The sequence below is a fragment of the Anolis sagrei genome, chromosome 5, assembly GCF_037176765.1.
Source record: "Anolis sagrei isolate rAnoSag1 chromosome 5, rAnoSag1.mat, whole genome shotgun sequence".
Taxonomy (NCBI): domain Eukaryota; kingdom Metazoa; phylum Chordata; class Lepidosauria; order Squamata; family Dactyloidae; genus Anolis; species Anolis sagrei.
In genome coordinates, this window is record NC_090025.1 from 111,137,859 (window position 1) to 111,153,232 (window position 15,374).

Here is a 15,374-nt window from a genome sequence, read left to right on the forward strand (position 1 = left end):
TTTTTAAATATTACTTAAGCAATATACAAGTAATGCATTACTGACAAATTAGTCATAGTGTAACTAAAGCACTGAGTTTTTAAAATAACATTCTGAGCTATGATGGAGAAGATTCAATCAGAACATCTAATCACTTCATTTCTATCTTGTTGATACTTTCTTCTGTTATATCTATCACCTTTGTCTACTCCTTATAATTTATTTATTTATTTATTTATTTATTTATTTATTTATTTATTTATTTACAGTTCTTATATTCCGCCCTTCTCACCCCGCAGGGGACTCAGGGAGGATTACAGTAAACACATATATGGCAAACATTCAATGCCAGTTTTGACAAACAACATTTAACAGACAAAGGCTATCTAACTTTTTTTTTTTCTGGCCGCCAGGGGAGCTGCTGCTTTTCATCGTCCATCAACGACACCGATGAAGTTCTTCCGCATTCCACATTCCCCAGAGTCTTCTTTCTTTATGGCCTCATAAATTAGTTAAATTTAGCCTCCCACACAAGGTGGTACCTTATTTTCCTACTTGACAGATGCAACTGTCTTTCGGGTTGCAAAGGTCGACAACGGGCTACACAATGGCTGGACACCCACTCCAGCCCGGGCTGGCTTCGAACTCATGACCTTTGGGTCAGAGTGATCTTAATGCAGCTGACACTCAGCCAGCTGCGCCACAATCCCGGTGCCATGAGGGGATTATAAACCATGAGGTGCAAAGTTTTCTACACTAGTACTGCTTCTGGCAAAAAAATGAAAATATTTTAACATACTGTGCCTTCTCATGTATAAGTTGAGGGCTCACATAACAAATTTTGATGTGACTATGGATGTCAAAGGTCATTCTGTTGTTGTTCATTCGTTCAGTCGTCTCCGACTCTTCGTGACCTCATGGACCAGCCCACGCCAGAGCTCCCTGTTGGCCGTCACCACCCCCAGCTCCTTCAAGGTCAGTCCAGTCACTTCAAGGATGCCATCCATCCATCTTGCCCTTGGTCGGCCCCTCTTCCTTTTGCCTTCCACTTTCCCCAGCATAATTGTCTTCTCTAGGCTTTGCTGTCTCCTCGTGATGTGGCCAAAGTACTTCAACTTTGTCTCTAGTATCCTTCCCTCCAGTGAGCAGCCGGACTTTATTTCCTGGAGGATGGACTGGTTGGATCTTCTCGCAGTCCAAGGCACTCTCAGAACTTTCCTCCAACACCACAGCTCAAAAGCATATATCTTCCTTCGCTCACCCTTCCCTAAGGTCCAGCTCTCACATCCGTAGGTTACTACAGGGAATACCATGGCTTTGACTAGGCGGATCTTTGTTGCCAGTCTGATGTCTCTACTCTTTACTATTTTATCGAGACTGGACATTGCTCTCCTCCCAAGAAGTAAGCGTCTTCTGATTTCCTGGCCACAGTCTGCATCTGCAGTGATCTTTGCGCCTAGAAATACAAAGTCTGTCACGGCCTCCACATTTTCTCCCTCTATTTTCCAGTTGTCAATCATTCTTGTTGCCATAATCTTGGGTTTTTTGACGTTTAGCTGCAACCCAGCTTTTGCGCTTTCTTCTTTCACCTTGATTAGAAGGCTCCTCAGCTCCTCCTCGCTTTCGGCCATCAGAGTGGTGTCATCTGCACATCTGAGGTTGTTATTCTGTAGAGAGGGGGAAATGCCAGCGCTGCCTTTGGGGACCAACCACTTTTGGCCATTACTACCACCATTTCCCTGTCTGGTATTCAAAAAGGGCAGAGGTGGTGCCACTGGAGAGATACTAGATATGGTCAGTACTTTTTCTTAGGTTTTACTTGTATGAACTAAGTTCTCACCTTTCACCATTCTGCTCAGAGATAGGACTGGTTCCTTAGCACTGCAGACTTTCCCATTTTGCACCTTATCTTGTTTTTTTGTTTCATCGGAAAATAATGGCTGGACAATTTCTCCCAGGAATTTTACATCTCTAGATGTTAGTGGGAGAATTCCATACAAATGATCTCCTCCTGAATTTCATTCTTCTCTTAGGAGTAGGACCTTATATTCCAGCAAGTCTTGGTTGCAAACTGTTTTAACTGTGTTCACTACCTCAAATATATCTCATGACTCAAATAGTTATGAATGGTCAAAAACCTTGGTTAAATGTCGGAGCCGATTCGCACACTCCTAACAGTCTGTAGGCTGAATATGTGGTGAGGTATGCAGATCACTGTGTCTGATTTGCTCCCAAGGGTGACCCAAGGCCCAATTTTCTCTCCACACATTGATGTAGGAACTGCATACCAGAAAGATGAATCTCTGGAGAGTTTCCAGGAAAGACAGAAACAATTATGTGGCAAATGGGAGGCAAAAGTATGGTACACTTCCGTGGCACATGATCCACCCACCCACCCAGATAGCTTAAGAAGCACTGATCTAAAGCACTTCAATTTATGGCCAACGAAACCCTTAAACAGATAAAAACGAGAGAAGTTTGATAAATTGAATTTCACCTGATGTTTTCCCCTGCCTATTTTTTCCTATTAAACATGCTGACTCTTTCACTGTACCTGCTTCCACAATCACAAATCTGTTTTGTCTCTTTCTAGACAGTAGGCACTATAAAGTTGTCAGTTTGTGAACAATGCTTGCAAAATGCCACTCATAAGAAATCCCTAGTATTTATCCTTAATCCTCTTTATTGATGCTCATATGTTTAGTTTCTGTCTGTCTTCCACTATAGCTAAGATTACCAGCTGAAACACACACACACATCTGAAATGTAAATCAGCATTGACACATTGAACTGACAGTTCATATTTGGTTTAGTTTACAGTCATTGAATTGCAAACAACCTCTAGCCCAAACACTGTAAATATGGGTCCAGTTCATATGACGGCATCCAGATATTGCCTATGTGCACATATAGATCTGCAACTTGGCAGGAATTACATGGAAATGTAGATAGTATGAATCAATGTCATTACATGCCATTGCAATATTTAAAGGCTCAAAAAGGGACTGTGGTTATCACAAATCACTATACATCTTTCAGTGTATAGTGATTAAACTGAAGGATTTTCTTTTCTTTTCTTTTTGGAACACCAAATGCAGGAAACATAAAATACAGTATGTCTCAGTTGGCTAATTGAAACTTCAAAGTTCCTTCAATCCCTTGGCTTTTATAACAATCTTCACTGATCTAACAACCACAAGATATGTTAGAACACAATTTCATTTGTTACCAGCTAGCATGGGTCATGCCATAGGAGCTGGAGGCCCAAACATCTGGAGGCATAGCCCCATATTGTACTATGAAAAGCTATTTTTCCCAGCTGTATGGAGATCTTTCAGTGAAGGGATTCAAGTAGTTGTCAGTGTGAAGAACCAGTAAATTGATGTCATAACACTTTAAGGATGGAAAGACCTTGTGGAGACTGAGTGTCCCGTGGTATCAAAGCTAACACAAAGATCAAGGAAAGAAAGTGTGCAGAAGAAACCCTACAAGAAGAAGAGGGGCAACGCATAAGGCAAGACAAATGATGTACTCTGACATATACCTGAAATGGTTCTTTCAGCTGTTGTGACCACCCATGGTGATTAATTAATTAGCCAGCCTTCCTGATACAATGATTAATGGCACAATGGGTGTAAATAAATCTATGCTAATTAATAATGGGGCTGTCATCAGAGTACTTAGGCACAGGAGTTGAGATTCAGAATTGTTTTTTCGTCTATATGTATCCTGTCACATAGAAACATCATACACATACATGGCCACACATGGGTGATCCATGCAGTAAACTCTATCTTATAAAAGGATTTGGAATTTCATTTCCAACATATGACATATTGAGAATGGTGCCTGCACCACTGGTTTCCGTGCAGCCTTCTCTATTACTGGGATTCAGGTCTCTGAAAAAAGTTGACTTCTATGTTCAAATACTGAGGTTGCTGGCTGTTCTTCTCTGTGCAGACAGAGGTGCTGACCAATACTCCCTGCTGTGCCACCCCACTTGTGGAGGTCTTTCCCAAAATAAACATATTGTACCTAACATCTGTGGTTTAAAGTGCAGAGATTATAATGGTTCTTCAAAATGAAATTTGGAGGGTAGAAAATTTGATTCATTACAGAGGTTTCTGGAATAGTGCCACCAATCTTAAGGAGGCAGATATAAAGCATGGCAGTAGACGAAGTGGTAGAGGATCTTATTTGCTTCCATTTGCATTCCCTGGGACCCAAAGTGAAGACAAATTAAATTGTGAGGCTAACTGGGGGTGATTCTACACAGACACATAATGTGGGCTGGAACTGTTATTGAAAACATCAATAACAGGATGACGGTGCATCCTGAGCCACCTCAGCAGTGTATCCCTACTGTCCAACTGTGCTGAAGCCAATTCAGCACCACTAGGCAAGGGCCCAATGGCCACTTCCTCTCTGCCCTATGGCAGTGAGATGGAAAGAGAGGACAGGAGAAGACAACTAACTTCCATCTCCGGGCTGCCTGGGGCTGGAGAATACGGAATGGCTGTCAAGACTTCAGCAACCAGGATTCCGCTTTCCCCTGTCTTTTTTTTAACCCTGGGGTGTTGAATGGCCTTTCCCTGGATTACTCTGGATCATCCTGCAGGCTGATCCAACCTGCAGGATATATGGGGCTAGGGGTACCCTGAGCCGCCTCAGCAGCTCAGTATGTGTGTGTTCCTACTGCCCAGCCATGCCGAAGCCAGTTCAGTGGCACTAGGTAGGAGCCCAACTGACAATCTCTCTTCCTGTCACTGCCAGATACAGCAGTTACAGGGCTAAATAACAACAACAATATTATTCTTGTATTCTGAGTTGGGGCAGCTTACACACAGCACAAAGTGCCTAAAACCAGAACATAAAATAAAACACAATATAAAATACAATTGAATAAAACAAATAGGCTTAAAACAACAACTTAAACTACTGTAAATGTGACCAGAATGTAAAGAATAGGACAAGGGAATATGATAAGTACATACCTCAGCATCCTTCTTTCCTGGGTCTGTGCCATGTCACCAGCAAACGGTCAGTATAGATGAGACCTGGAGCATCTTCCACTATATGCAGATGCTTGTTATAGGCTGAGCACTGATGTGGTACAGGCAGTCCCCAAGTTACAAAAACATTAAACGTACAAATCACTCATAGTAAAGAATGAGAGTGAGACAACAGAAAGTGAGAGAAATCTACTCAAGGAAGAGAAATTCACTCCAAAAAGTTGTTATGGGAGAAAGGTGTCTGAACTGAAGCTTTATCCCCAATCTTTGTTTCTTTTTCAAAATCCAATGATCACAGGGGCAGAAAGAATTGAAATCTTCTGAACAAGGGCACAGCCAGCAAACACCCCCCCCCCCCAAAAAAAAACCCACTACAGGGGTATTAGCCCTTTCCCGTGCTATCCAAAACTTTTATATCTAGTTATCTATTTGTTTGTCTGTCTGTCTTTGATTGAAGTTACAGTTACAAAATGTACCTGTTCCGACTTACATACAAATTCAACTTAAGAACAAACCTACAAAACCTATCTTGTTCGTAACTTGGGGACTGCCTGCCTATTTTCCCAAATTTAAGTCCCAGAACCAATGTAATAAGCATATTTGGAAAGCACAGAATGTAATACAAAGTGTAACAGAGGGAAAGCTAGCACCCTTGCTTTAAATTGTTGTGGTCTTCATGGTGAATTCTGTTAAAGCCAGGGACGTGTGGGCCTTCATTAATCCCTGAGAAGTGAGCATTTTCTCTTTCTAACTTCTGTCAGAATCCCACAAGTTATCCGGCTTGTTTGTGTCTCTCCCGTCACTTGAAGATTATCTGAGCAGAGTGACAAAGTTCTAGGTTTGTGCTCCACAGGCAAAGGGAAGTTTGAACTCGCCTCCTTCTTCCAAGATGAGAGACCTTTGTATTTCTAAATTAGATAGTCTGCTTCCAGGGCAAAATTTAGTTAAGAATCTTCCCCTTGCCCAAACAATGATGGGAGAAAATGAATTGAATAACTGGTGCAGGATGGCAGCCGTGTGCAATTTAGCTAAGAATATTGGGAAATCATGCCTCACGGCTTAGAAATAATGAGCTCCCAACATGTTTTCTAATCAAAGTATCGGCATGGAGTCACCATGTTTAGCAAACGTCCTATCATCAAGGAGGCAGTACATCAAAAGTTCACCGTGGATATTATTATTTTTTTGCCTCACCTTTATATTAGATCTGCCTTCTTTAGCACCCCATCTCCCTTTTATAATAGTTTAAAGCCATCCCTCCCTCCCCACAAAACAGTAGATGTGTAAGAAGAGCAACCCTTATCACATTTGTTCCAGCTCCGGCGGACCAAGAACCATCCCTGTCGTCCTCAGTTATCTTTGTATGCAGTGCTGTTTTGAGCACAGGTTTAATACACAAAAGATTGTTTCCCCCAAGATTTAGGTACCTCATAAATCAAGCTGACAAGTCACGTGGCAAGGTTTCCTCCTGTTTTGTCTATGGTACGCCAAGAGATTATACAGTAGAGTCCTCAGTGGCTTATTGTCTAATAATGTCAGAGGGCTATATTCTCCACAGGCTATATTAGACTCTACATAGGTGAGCTTTAGCTAAATAAGTGTCTATATCGGCATGTATTTGTGTGTGTGTCTGAGAGAGAGAAACAGTAGATTTCTTTCGCTGCCCTTGTGCAGTTAATCTTACTCTGAAATCAGCAGAAGTTTCAGCAATTATATTTAGAGACTTTCCCATACAATGCTTCATTTTTCACGCAGTATTCTTTGTATGTGAATATCTTCCTTATTAACACGTTGTTTAAAAAAATCTTTTGTGAATTTTTAAGCATATATTGAGTTATGTTTTGAAAAAATATGGGGAAGCAGTTCATTTTAAAAATTACATACTTTGAATGGAATGTTGTCTCAATCAGAGCTTCTTAAACTTTTCCACCCAGGAAATTTTTATATGACCTGAATTATATAGTTATATAAATAGGTATACAAAATAAACATTTACTGATAATATTTGCTGGGCACCACAATTGAACTGAGATGTCGACAAGCTGGAATGTGTCCAGAGGAGGGCAACTAAAATGATCAAGGGTCTAGAGAAGAAGTCCTATGTGGAGCAGCTTAAAGAGCTGGGCATGTTTAGCCTGAAGAAGAGAAGGCTCAGAGGAGATGTGATAGCCATGTATAAATACGTGAGAGGAAGTCATAGGAAGGAGGGAGCAAGCTTGTTTTATGCAGCCCTGAAGACTAGGTCACGGAACATTGGCTTCAAACTACAAGAAAGGAGATTCCACCTGAACATTAGGAAGAACTTCCTGACTGTGAGAGCTGTTTAGCAGTCGAACCTTCTGCTCCTGAGTGTGGTGATGGCTCCTTCTTTGGAGGATTTGAAACAGAGGCTGGATGTCCATCTATCAGGGGTGCATTATTATTATTATTATTATTATTATTATTATTATTATTATCTTTATTTGTACCCCGCTAGCATCTCCTGAAGGACTCGATGCGGCTTACAAAGGGCAAGGCCCTCAATAAAACAATAGCATAACAATACACACAACTCATAAGCAAACCAAAACAATTAAAGCAATAACAACAAAGCAGTAAAACAATACACCGTGACACAATAAAACTAGGGCCGACTTTGAATGCGACTTTCCTGTTTCTTGGCAGGGGGTTGGACTGGATGGCCCACAAGGTCTCTTCCAACTCTATGATTCTATAAATATAATAAATCAGCATTTGGAAGACTTGCTAAACGGGCTGAGTTTCCTTGTTGTGGAGTACAGCTAAAGTATTTTTTTGCAAAGTCCACTATAAACACTGCATTTTGTTGCTAACAGATTGGTGTAAATGGGTGGAATTTGGAAATCTTTTATTGTTGCCAATTTTTTGTGATCCCAACATTGAGCCACGGGGACCCCATTTGGGGTCAGGACCCACAGTTTAAGAAGCAGTGGTCAGGGTGGGCAATTTGAAGACCCCAAATGTTTATTTAATTACTTTATATAAACATTTAATTACTTAATTATTTACTTCACTTGTATACTGCTTTTCTCACCCCAGGGGGGAACTCAAAGCAGTTTCTGGCATATTTATGGCAAAATCTAATGCCTCACATACATATGAAACCGAACATAAAACAACAGTAACATATAACTATCGATTAGATCATAAAAATGTAACAACATTTAACATTAAAATGTGGAGTCAAAAACATATTAATATAAACATTAAAATCACATAATCCAAAAATCATGGTCCAAGGTTGTTCCAAGTGTCAATTGCACACAATCCCTGATCATTCCCTGTATTGCTTACTGCCCAAAGGCTTGGTCTCATAGCCAGGTTTTTACTGTTTTCCTGAAGGCCAGGAGAGGGCGCTGATCTAAATTTTGCTTCCTTCCAACTCTTAACATTGGCTGTGCCGAACTAAGACTGATGAGAGTTGTAGTTCAGCAATCTCTGGAAAATGCCGTTGCCCATACTGTGAAGAAAGAGGCTATAACTTGTTTTGTCCCACTAGAGAGCACTGGTATATTGCGTTTACCTCCATAGGCTGTGTATACAGAGGGCTGCTGATAATAAACTGATAAGCCAAAGTATGTTTCAAACCAATATTCATTGCTCTTATAAACATTTTTTTCTAGCATATATTTTCTGTCCAATTTGTAGGTGACAATTGCATCTAAATATAGAACAAAAAGGTAGCAGACTTGATCCCACTTCTCCATTGCATTTATCCAAGCAAATATATAAAAAAAATAATCAAAACTAACAGAAAGTTTTCACCGTAATGATGAAAGCTCCCTCCATTTAGCTGCATACATACTAATAGACTTGTTCATGGATCCGTTTTAGCCAATTTACTTCAGTTTCTCCGGACAGCCATAGCGGCAAGGGCTCTGCCTCCATGATTTTTATTTCATTTTTTGCCCGAAACGGCCCACATGGCTGACAAGTGTGGCTTCTTCCATTTTATTGAGAAGTATGCAGCACATGCTTCCTTTTTCAAACCTAGACTCCCTTGAAAGGAAAAAAGAAAATGAGCCCAGGAAGGATGCTTCCTTACCCCTGTTCCTCAAACCCAGACTCCCTTGAAAAGAAGAAAGAAAGGGACTGCAGGAATGGAAAGGGAAGCCTTGTAAGTTCCCCATTGCTGCCAATTGGCCGGATCTTCCTGGGATCTTTCGGCTGCCTTTCTATTAGCCAATTTTCAGGAGGCTCCCAAAAACAGATCTGGGCACCCAATGAAATTCGGATACCAAAAACGGATTGCCCTTCAGCCGAATTGCACAAGCCTACATATTACTGCTCCCCAGTCTTTTCTCTTTTCCCCATTTGTGTGCTTCAACCTTCAGTTTTGATGGTGCTACATTTTTTCTTCCCTGTTCTGGCTAAATCTTTCACAGCCTTTAAGAGCTTAACAGTGCAGTCATAAACCTGCTTATTAAGAACCAAATTTCATTGAGCTCAATGAGTCTTATTTGCAAGTAAATGTGTTAAGATTGCAGACTAAATAATAAAGGAATGCTTCTTATTTGCATGTAATAATTTGTATCCTACTGTTCCTAATCTGAAAACAAACCTTAAAAAATGTCACAAGCTAAAATCAATAAAAATAGCATAACAGCGACACATTTCAGAAGGATGGAAGGTATTATCCTAAGGGGTTTATAGAAACTTCCTGGAAATGTATGTAAAATTTGAGAATGTATATTAAAAAATTAAATAATGTTAATTAAACAAGTTCCATGTTTGTGTGTGTGTGTGCGCGCGCGCATGTGTGTGTGTTTTATAAAGGGAAACTGGGAGCAGGTTCCCCCTAGGCAAAGGTTTGAAGATAAATCTGGAATTCTGCAATTATTTGTACATTTTTGATCGTAGATGAGCAAATGTGAACTATTTTCAGGTATAGCATGAAGCTAATGTTTTCTATGCCTCTGAAATATTTATGTGAATTATTAGATGTGTGTTACACTGGTGGTATACAATCATCTTTTGGACCAATGATAAACAAATGTTTTGTGAAATTAGCTGTTGGTTGATTTACAAGATTTATATTGGGATGGGGAAAATGTGGATGCCTAGCCAAACAAATGTGGTTGACCCCTGAGCTAGCATTGGTGCTTCCCTCTTTCTGAAAAATGACTAACATCTTATCTATGGAACATGTCAAAATCAATAATTTTGGATCCCCAATCTCCTCTTGACTTATACATGAGTGCTATAGTAATCCTGAAATTGGCTTCTATGTCACTTCCAGTTGTAAAAAAAGTGGGGTTTCTTGGGCTGAGGGCGAAAACAATAACATTGCTATATTTTTTAGAGTTTGCTTGATATTTTCCCCCATAGAGTTGTTTTTTCCTCGGATGTTTCTTATGAGGAAGATATGCCCCTCCCCCTAACCCCTGATCTATATTTTAATATACAGGATGGCAGTAAACAGACTTCCTTTCCAGGACATGGTGCAAAGTTATGTGATAGAATATCTTTTTCAAAATTCAAGATGTCTGAGTCTGTGAATATTTGAATGAATGTGTTCCTATGAATGCTGTATGCATCCCTTTGAATCCTAGGGGGAAAATGCAAAATATAATTAAATTGAATCAAATAGGGTTTTCTTTTTGCTTCTTTCTTTCAGCAATTTACATTGATGGCGTCCAACTAAAAGGCTACTTTGTGTGGTCCCTTCTGGACAACTTTGAATGGACCTGTGGTTACCGCTCTCGTTTTGGACTCTTCCACGTCGACTTTGAAAATCCAGCTCTCCCTCGAGTTCCTTATAAATCAGCCATTGAATATGCCAAGGTTGTTGCCAACAATGGACTTGTTAAATCACAGGAGTAACAAATGCCTTAGCAATGGGTTACTTATGAATTCCTTGATTTTAAAAAACAAAATATGGTTAGTACTAATAAAAAATCAGAATGCTCACTATAGTTTACTTGACAGCACCTCTGTTGCAGGAAGAGAAAGCCTCTCAAAAGGCCACCAAGTAAGCTGGATTCATAATTAATTATTATCCCCTGTATTAAATGTAATTAAGTGATTTCCCTTTTAGAGAAATGACTGGCTTTTTGTGCATTGTTCACTCTACCGATTACTCCCCCTGTGATGATTTCTGACTTGAGCTACATTCTCATCTGGGTTGGGCAGGACTATCACCTGCAAATGGCATGCCTGAGCAATCATGAAACCAAAAATCAGCAGTTCCTTAGAGTTTGGAAGCATCGTGCAAATCCCCAAAAATAGTTGAAGGTTGTTTGAGGAGGCCACAGGAGCTGCATGTTCCCACTCCTCACTACATAAAGGGGAAGGCACACATAGTTTTCGCAAGTGTTTTAGAATACCTGCAGCACACTTCATCTACGGAGCTTGACAACACCCATCATATGACACACACTCACTTCCGGCGGGGTTCTGTAGATGAGCTGTGGCACAAGAATCCTACCTCATTTTGTCCTCGCCATGTTTTGTAGGGAGAAATGGGGCCAACACAAGGAGAAGCCACATGGCATCATTGCAAACAAGGCAGAGCGCAGGCACCAGGATTGCACCATTGCCCCACAGATTTACCATGGAGGCTGGCAAAGCCCCCCTGCCCCTCATCAATGTGATGAGGTCCATAAAAGAATGATAACTGAATTTAAAAAATAAAAATGCTACATTGCTGTAAATTTCAGAATACTTTCTCTTTGCAGATAGAGAGCATAGCTCCATATTTTAAACAGAAGTAATCCATGGGAGGGTCCAGAAGCTGTGCAAAATGCAGAATTCTCACCAGGCCAATTGAAAGCATCTTCAACTGGCACTCTGGCACCTGTATTTCTGTGAGCATCAATTAAAAGCATTTAAACTATGGGCAGTCCCCAAACTTACACACTTACACCCAACTTACAAACTATTCATAGTTAAGAACAGGATGAGGCCACAGGAAGTGAGGGAAATCTACCCCTCAGAAGGGAAGTTTACTCCTGGAAGAGTTAGTATGGGGAAAAGGTGTCTCCACTGAAGCTTTATCTACAATCTTTGTTTCCACAACAAGGCAAATATTTCAAAATCCAATGATCACTGGGACAAAAAGTGAAGTGAAATCTTCTGAACAGGGGCACAGACAGCAAAACAAACACCACAGGTTTGCTATCCAAAGCATGCATATATATACATTGCCAAAGAACTCATATAAAACCCATGAGATCACCACACAAAGTATACAATGTACTTTTATACTGCTGCAGGGAAATAGTATACACCCATCCCCACATACACTAAGGAATACATCACATCGGGCTCTTGTCATAATCACTCCTGCCCTAGCACGCTGTCAGGACGGAGCCCAGCGAAGCCCATCACATGATGTAGGACAGGGGTCCTCAAACTTTTTAAACAGAGGGCTAGGTCACAGTCCCTCAAACTGTTGGAGGGCTGGATTATAATTTTAAAAAAAACATGAATGAATTCCTATGCACACTGCACATATCTTATTTGTAGTGCAAAAACAATTTAAAACAATACAATAATTAAAATGAAGAACAATTTTAACAAATATAAGTTTATTAGTATTTCAGTGGGAAGTGTGGGCCTGTTTTTGGCTTATTAGATATGATTGTTATTGTGTGCTTATGTAGGACTGATGTAGGACTTCATCCTAGGATGAAGCCCTCATTGCATAGAACAGGGATAACACTGGGGGAAGCCAGGGAGCTTTCCCCCATTTGATGGGAAAAGCTTTCCTGATCACAGCTTTCCCCCATTTGATGGGAAAAGCTGTGATGCGGGGTGCAGGGCCACAGTTTACCCCACAGACCCACAAATTTGCCACAATGCCCAACAAATCCCCACACTGTCGCTCGTGTAAGAGACCTCCATGTGATAAGGTCCTTTTTCACATTAAAATTTTAGAACTGGAAAGCTCAAGTAGCCTATCTGAGCTTCTAAGGAATAAGCCTGAGAAAGGAACAAACAGGATTTCAGAGGTATGCCTCCTAAGGCCTTTTTGCCTGTACCAATGGCTAGCAAATGAGTTCTGTTCCTGTCTCAGAGCTAATGCTTCGGTTAAGTATCTCAGTGTGAAGGAGTAACAAGGAGAGTGAGAATATCCTGCCTGGGAGCTATTTAAGTTTCTCGCAAGCAAATGTTATTATGATCGGAATGTGGTTCAGAGCAATCGGAGAATCACTGCAGGGCCACACACTCAGGTTGGTTAGCTTAGGGGGGAAACCCAAGGCATTGAGCTGCCAGCAGAATAGTTAGGTTAGTGCAAAAAAACAGAACAAAAAAGGTGTGTGTGCAGGAGGGATAACTCCTTCCTAAAACAGGGCAGGCACTGTGCCTAAGGCTATACTTATAGCGATCAAGTCAAGCCACTGCTAAGGGAAAGACTTGTGTGCTGAGAAATGACCTTTCTTTACACTCTCTTCCACCTGTGTGCAGAGACAAAGAAAATTCAACAAAATCTAGTCATACTAATATAGGCAGACAACAAAAGAGCTTGCAACCAATAGCCACCTTGCCATGCTAACAATGGAAGGAAAGATGTTTATAAAAGGCTATATAAAGGAGGATTTTACAATAGGAAATATAATCTTACAAAGTGTTAAATCTTTTGTATACTTTTTTAAAAAAATACACAGAGGCTTGATTGCTTAGTTTTAAATATATATATATGTTTTATTTGTTTAAAAAAATCACAGTGCTTACATTCTGCAGCTGTTCACAAAAGACTAGAAGTCAAAAGTGTCTAAGATTGCTTGGCTTTGTTCTGCTGTTTTGTGTAAATCTCACATCTACTTTACCTGTGCAAATGGTACATCAAGGTGCTATGTTGGGATTAAAGCATCCTTGTACTATCTTTGACATGTTGTATCAGTGGAGGAATTCAAAAAGAAAGTGGGTTGTCCCAAGAGTCAGTGAGTGACTGTGTCTGCTTGTGTGCAATGTAGCTGTATCTTTATATATCTTCCCCTTGTATTGGTATGACTAATAAATGGAAATATTTTCATATCATGGCAAAGTGTTGTCATTTCTGCTTGCATTGACTGCCTTGAATAAAAGCGAGCTATACCCAAAGCGGCAGTTACGGAGTACAAAGGATAGAATATCTCAAAAAAGAAAAGTGTTATCTTCTAGGCTGAGGCTGTATGCTGTTATATGTTAGCTCTATATATCTAGAAATTGCCTATTTCTCCCTCTAATACCTTGATTCTGGTGTTCAAGTCACCAATAAACATTTTTGTTTCTTATGTGCAGTAATAAATATATGATCTAGGTGATTAATTGTACATTTCTGGTTTAAATGCTATTAAAAAATTCTCTCTCCCACACCCATACATACACACAGATATCCTGACACAGACTATATATTTCCATTAATTTCTCAAAAACAATATTCTCATTTTACAGAGGAAGATCTCAACTGTACAGTAGGTAAAGGTTTCCCCTGACATCAAATCTAGTTGTGTTCCACTCTGGGGAGTGGTGCTCATCTCACTTTCTAAGCCAAAGAGCCAGTGTTATCCATAGACACCTCCAAGGTCATGTGTTTAGCATGACTACATTACCTTCCCACAGAAGCGGTACGTATTGATCTACTCACATTTGCATGTTTTCAAACTCTAGGTTGGCAGAAGCTGGACCTATCAGCAGGAGCTCATCCCGCTCCCGGATTTGAGCCGCCAACCTTTTCGGTCAGCAAGTTCAACAACTCAGTGGTTTAAACCGCTGCACCACAGTAAGCATCATATATTTATCCCATACCTACCCATACATATACAAAACACATTAACAGAGGTTTATCGTATACTTCCTTCCTTCTGTACACTCTTGAAGTATTCATCCAGAGTTTTGGAGTTGGGTGCCATCTCTATGCAGATGACACACAATTCTACTACTCCTTTCCACCTAATTCCAAGGAAGCCCTCGGGTGCTGGATGAGTGCCTGGCCGCTGTGGCTGTTTGGATGAGGATGAACAAGCTGAAGATCAATCCCGACAAGACAGAGGTCCTCCTGGTCGATCATAAACCGGATCGGGGTATAGGATGGCAACCTATGCTGGACGGGGTTACACTCCCCCCTGAAGTCACAGGTCCGCAGTTTGGGTGTCCTCTTGGATTCATCACTTACGCTTGAGGCTCAGGTGTTGGTGGTGACCAGGAGGGCTTTTGCACAACTGAGACTCGTGTGCCAACTGCAACCATACCTCGTAAAGGCTGATCTGGCCGGGGTGGTCCATGCCTTGGACACCTCTAGATTGGACTACTGTAATGTGCTCTACGTGGGGCTGCCCTCTACGTGGGGCTGTCCTCACATGGGAAGCTGGAGCTGACAGATGGGAGCTCACCCCATCTCACAGATTCGAACCACTGACTTTCAGGTCAGCAGTTGAGCTG

General features: G+C 40.8%; 1 protein-coding gene across 2 annotated transcripts in view; it reads left to right on the forward strand.

Annotated features, from left to right (window-relative positions):
- LCTL (lactase like) overlaps nucleotides 1–13,986 on the forward strand; it is a 113,797-nt gene extending 99,811 nt beyond the window's left edge. For both annotated transcript variants that reach the window (XM_060777883.2, XM_060777884.2), the window contains exon 6: nucleotides 10,627–13,986. In XM_060777883.2, the coding sequence (XP_060633866.2) occupies nucleotides 10,627–10,832 (206 nt within the window). In that variant the 3' untranslated portion in view covers nucleotides 10,833–13,986. The remainder of the gene's footprint in view (nucleotides 1–10,626) is intronic.
- Nucleotides 13,987–15,374: the final 1,388 nt, after the last annotated feature.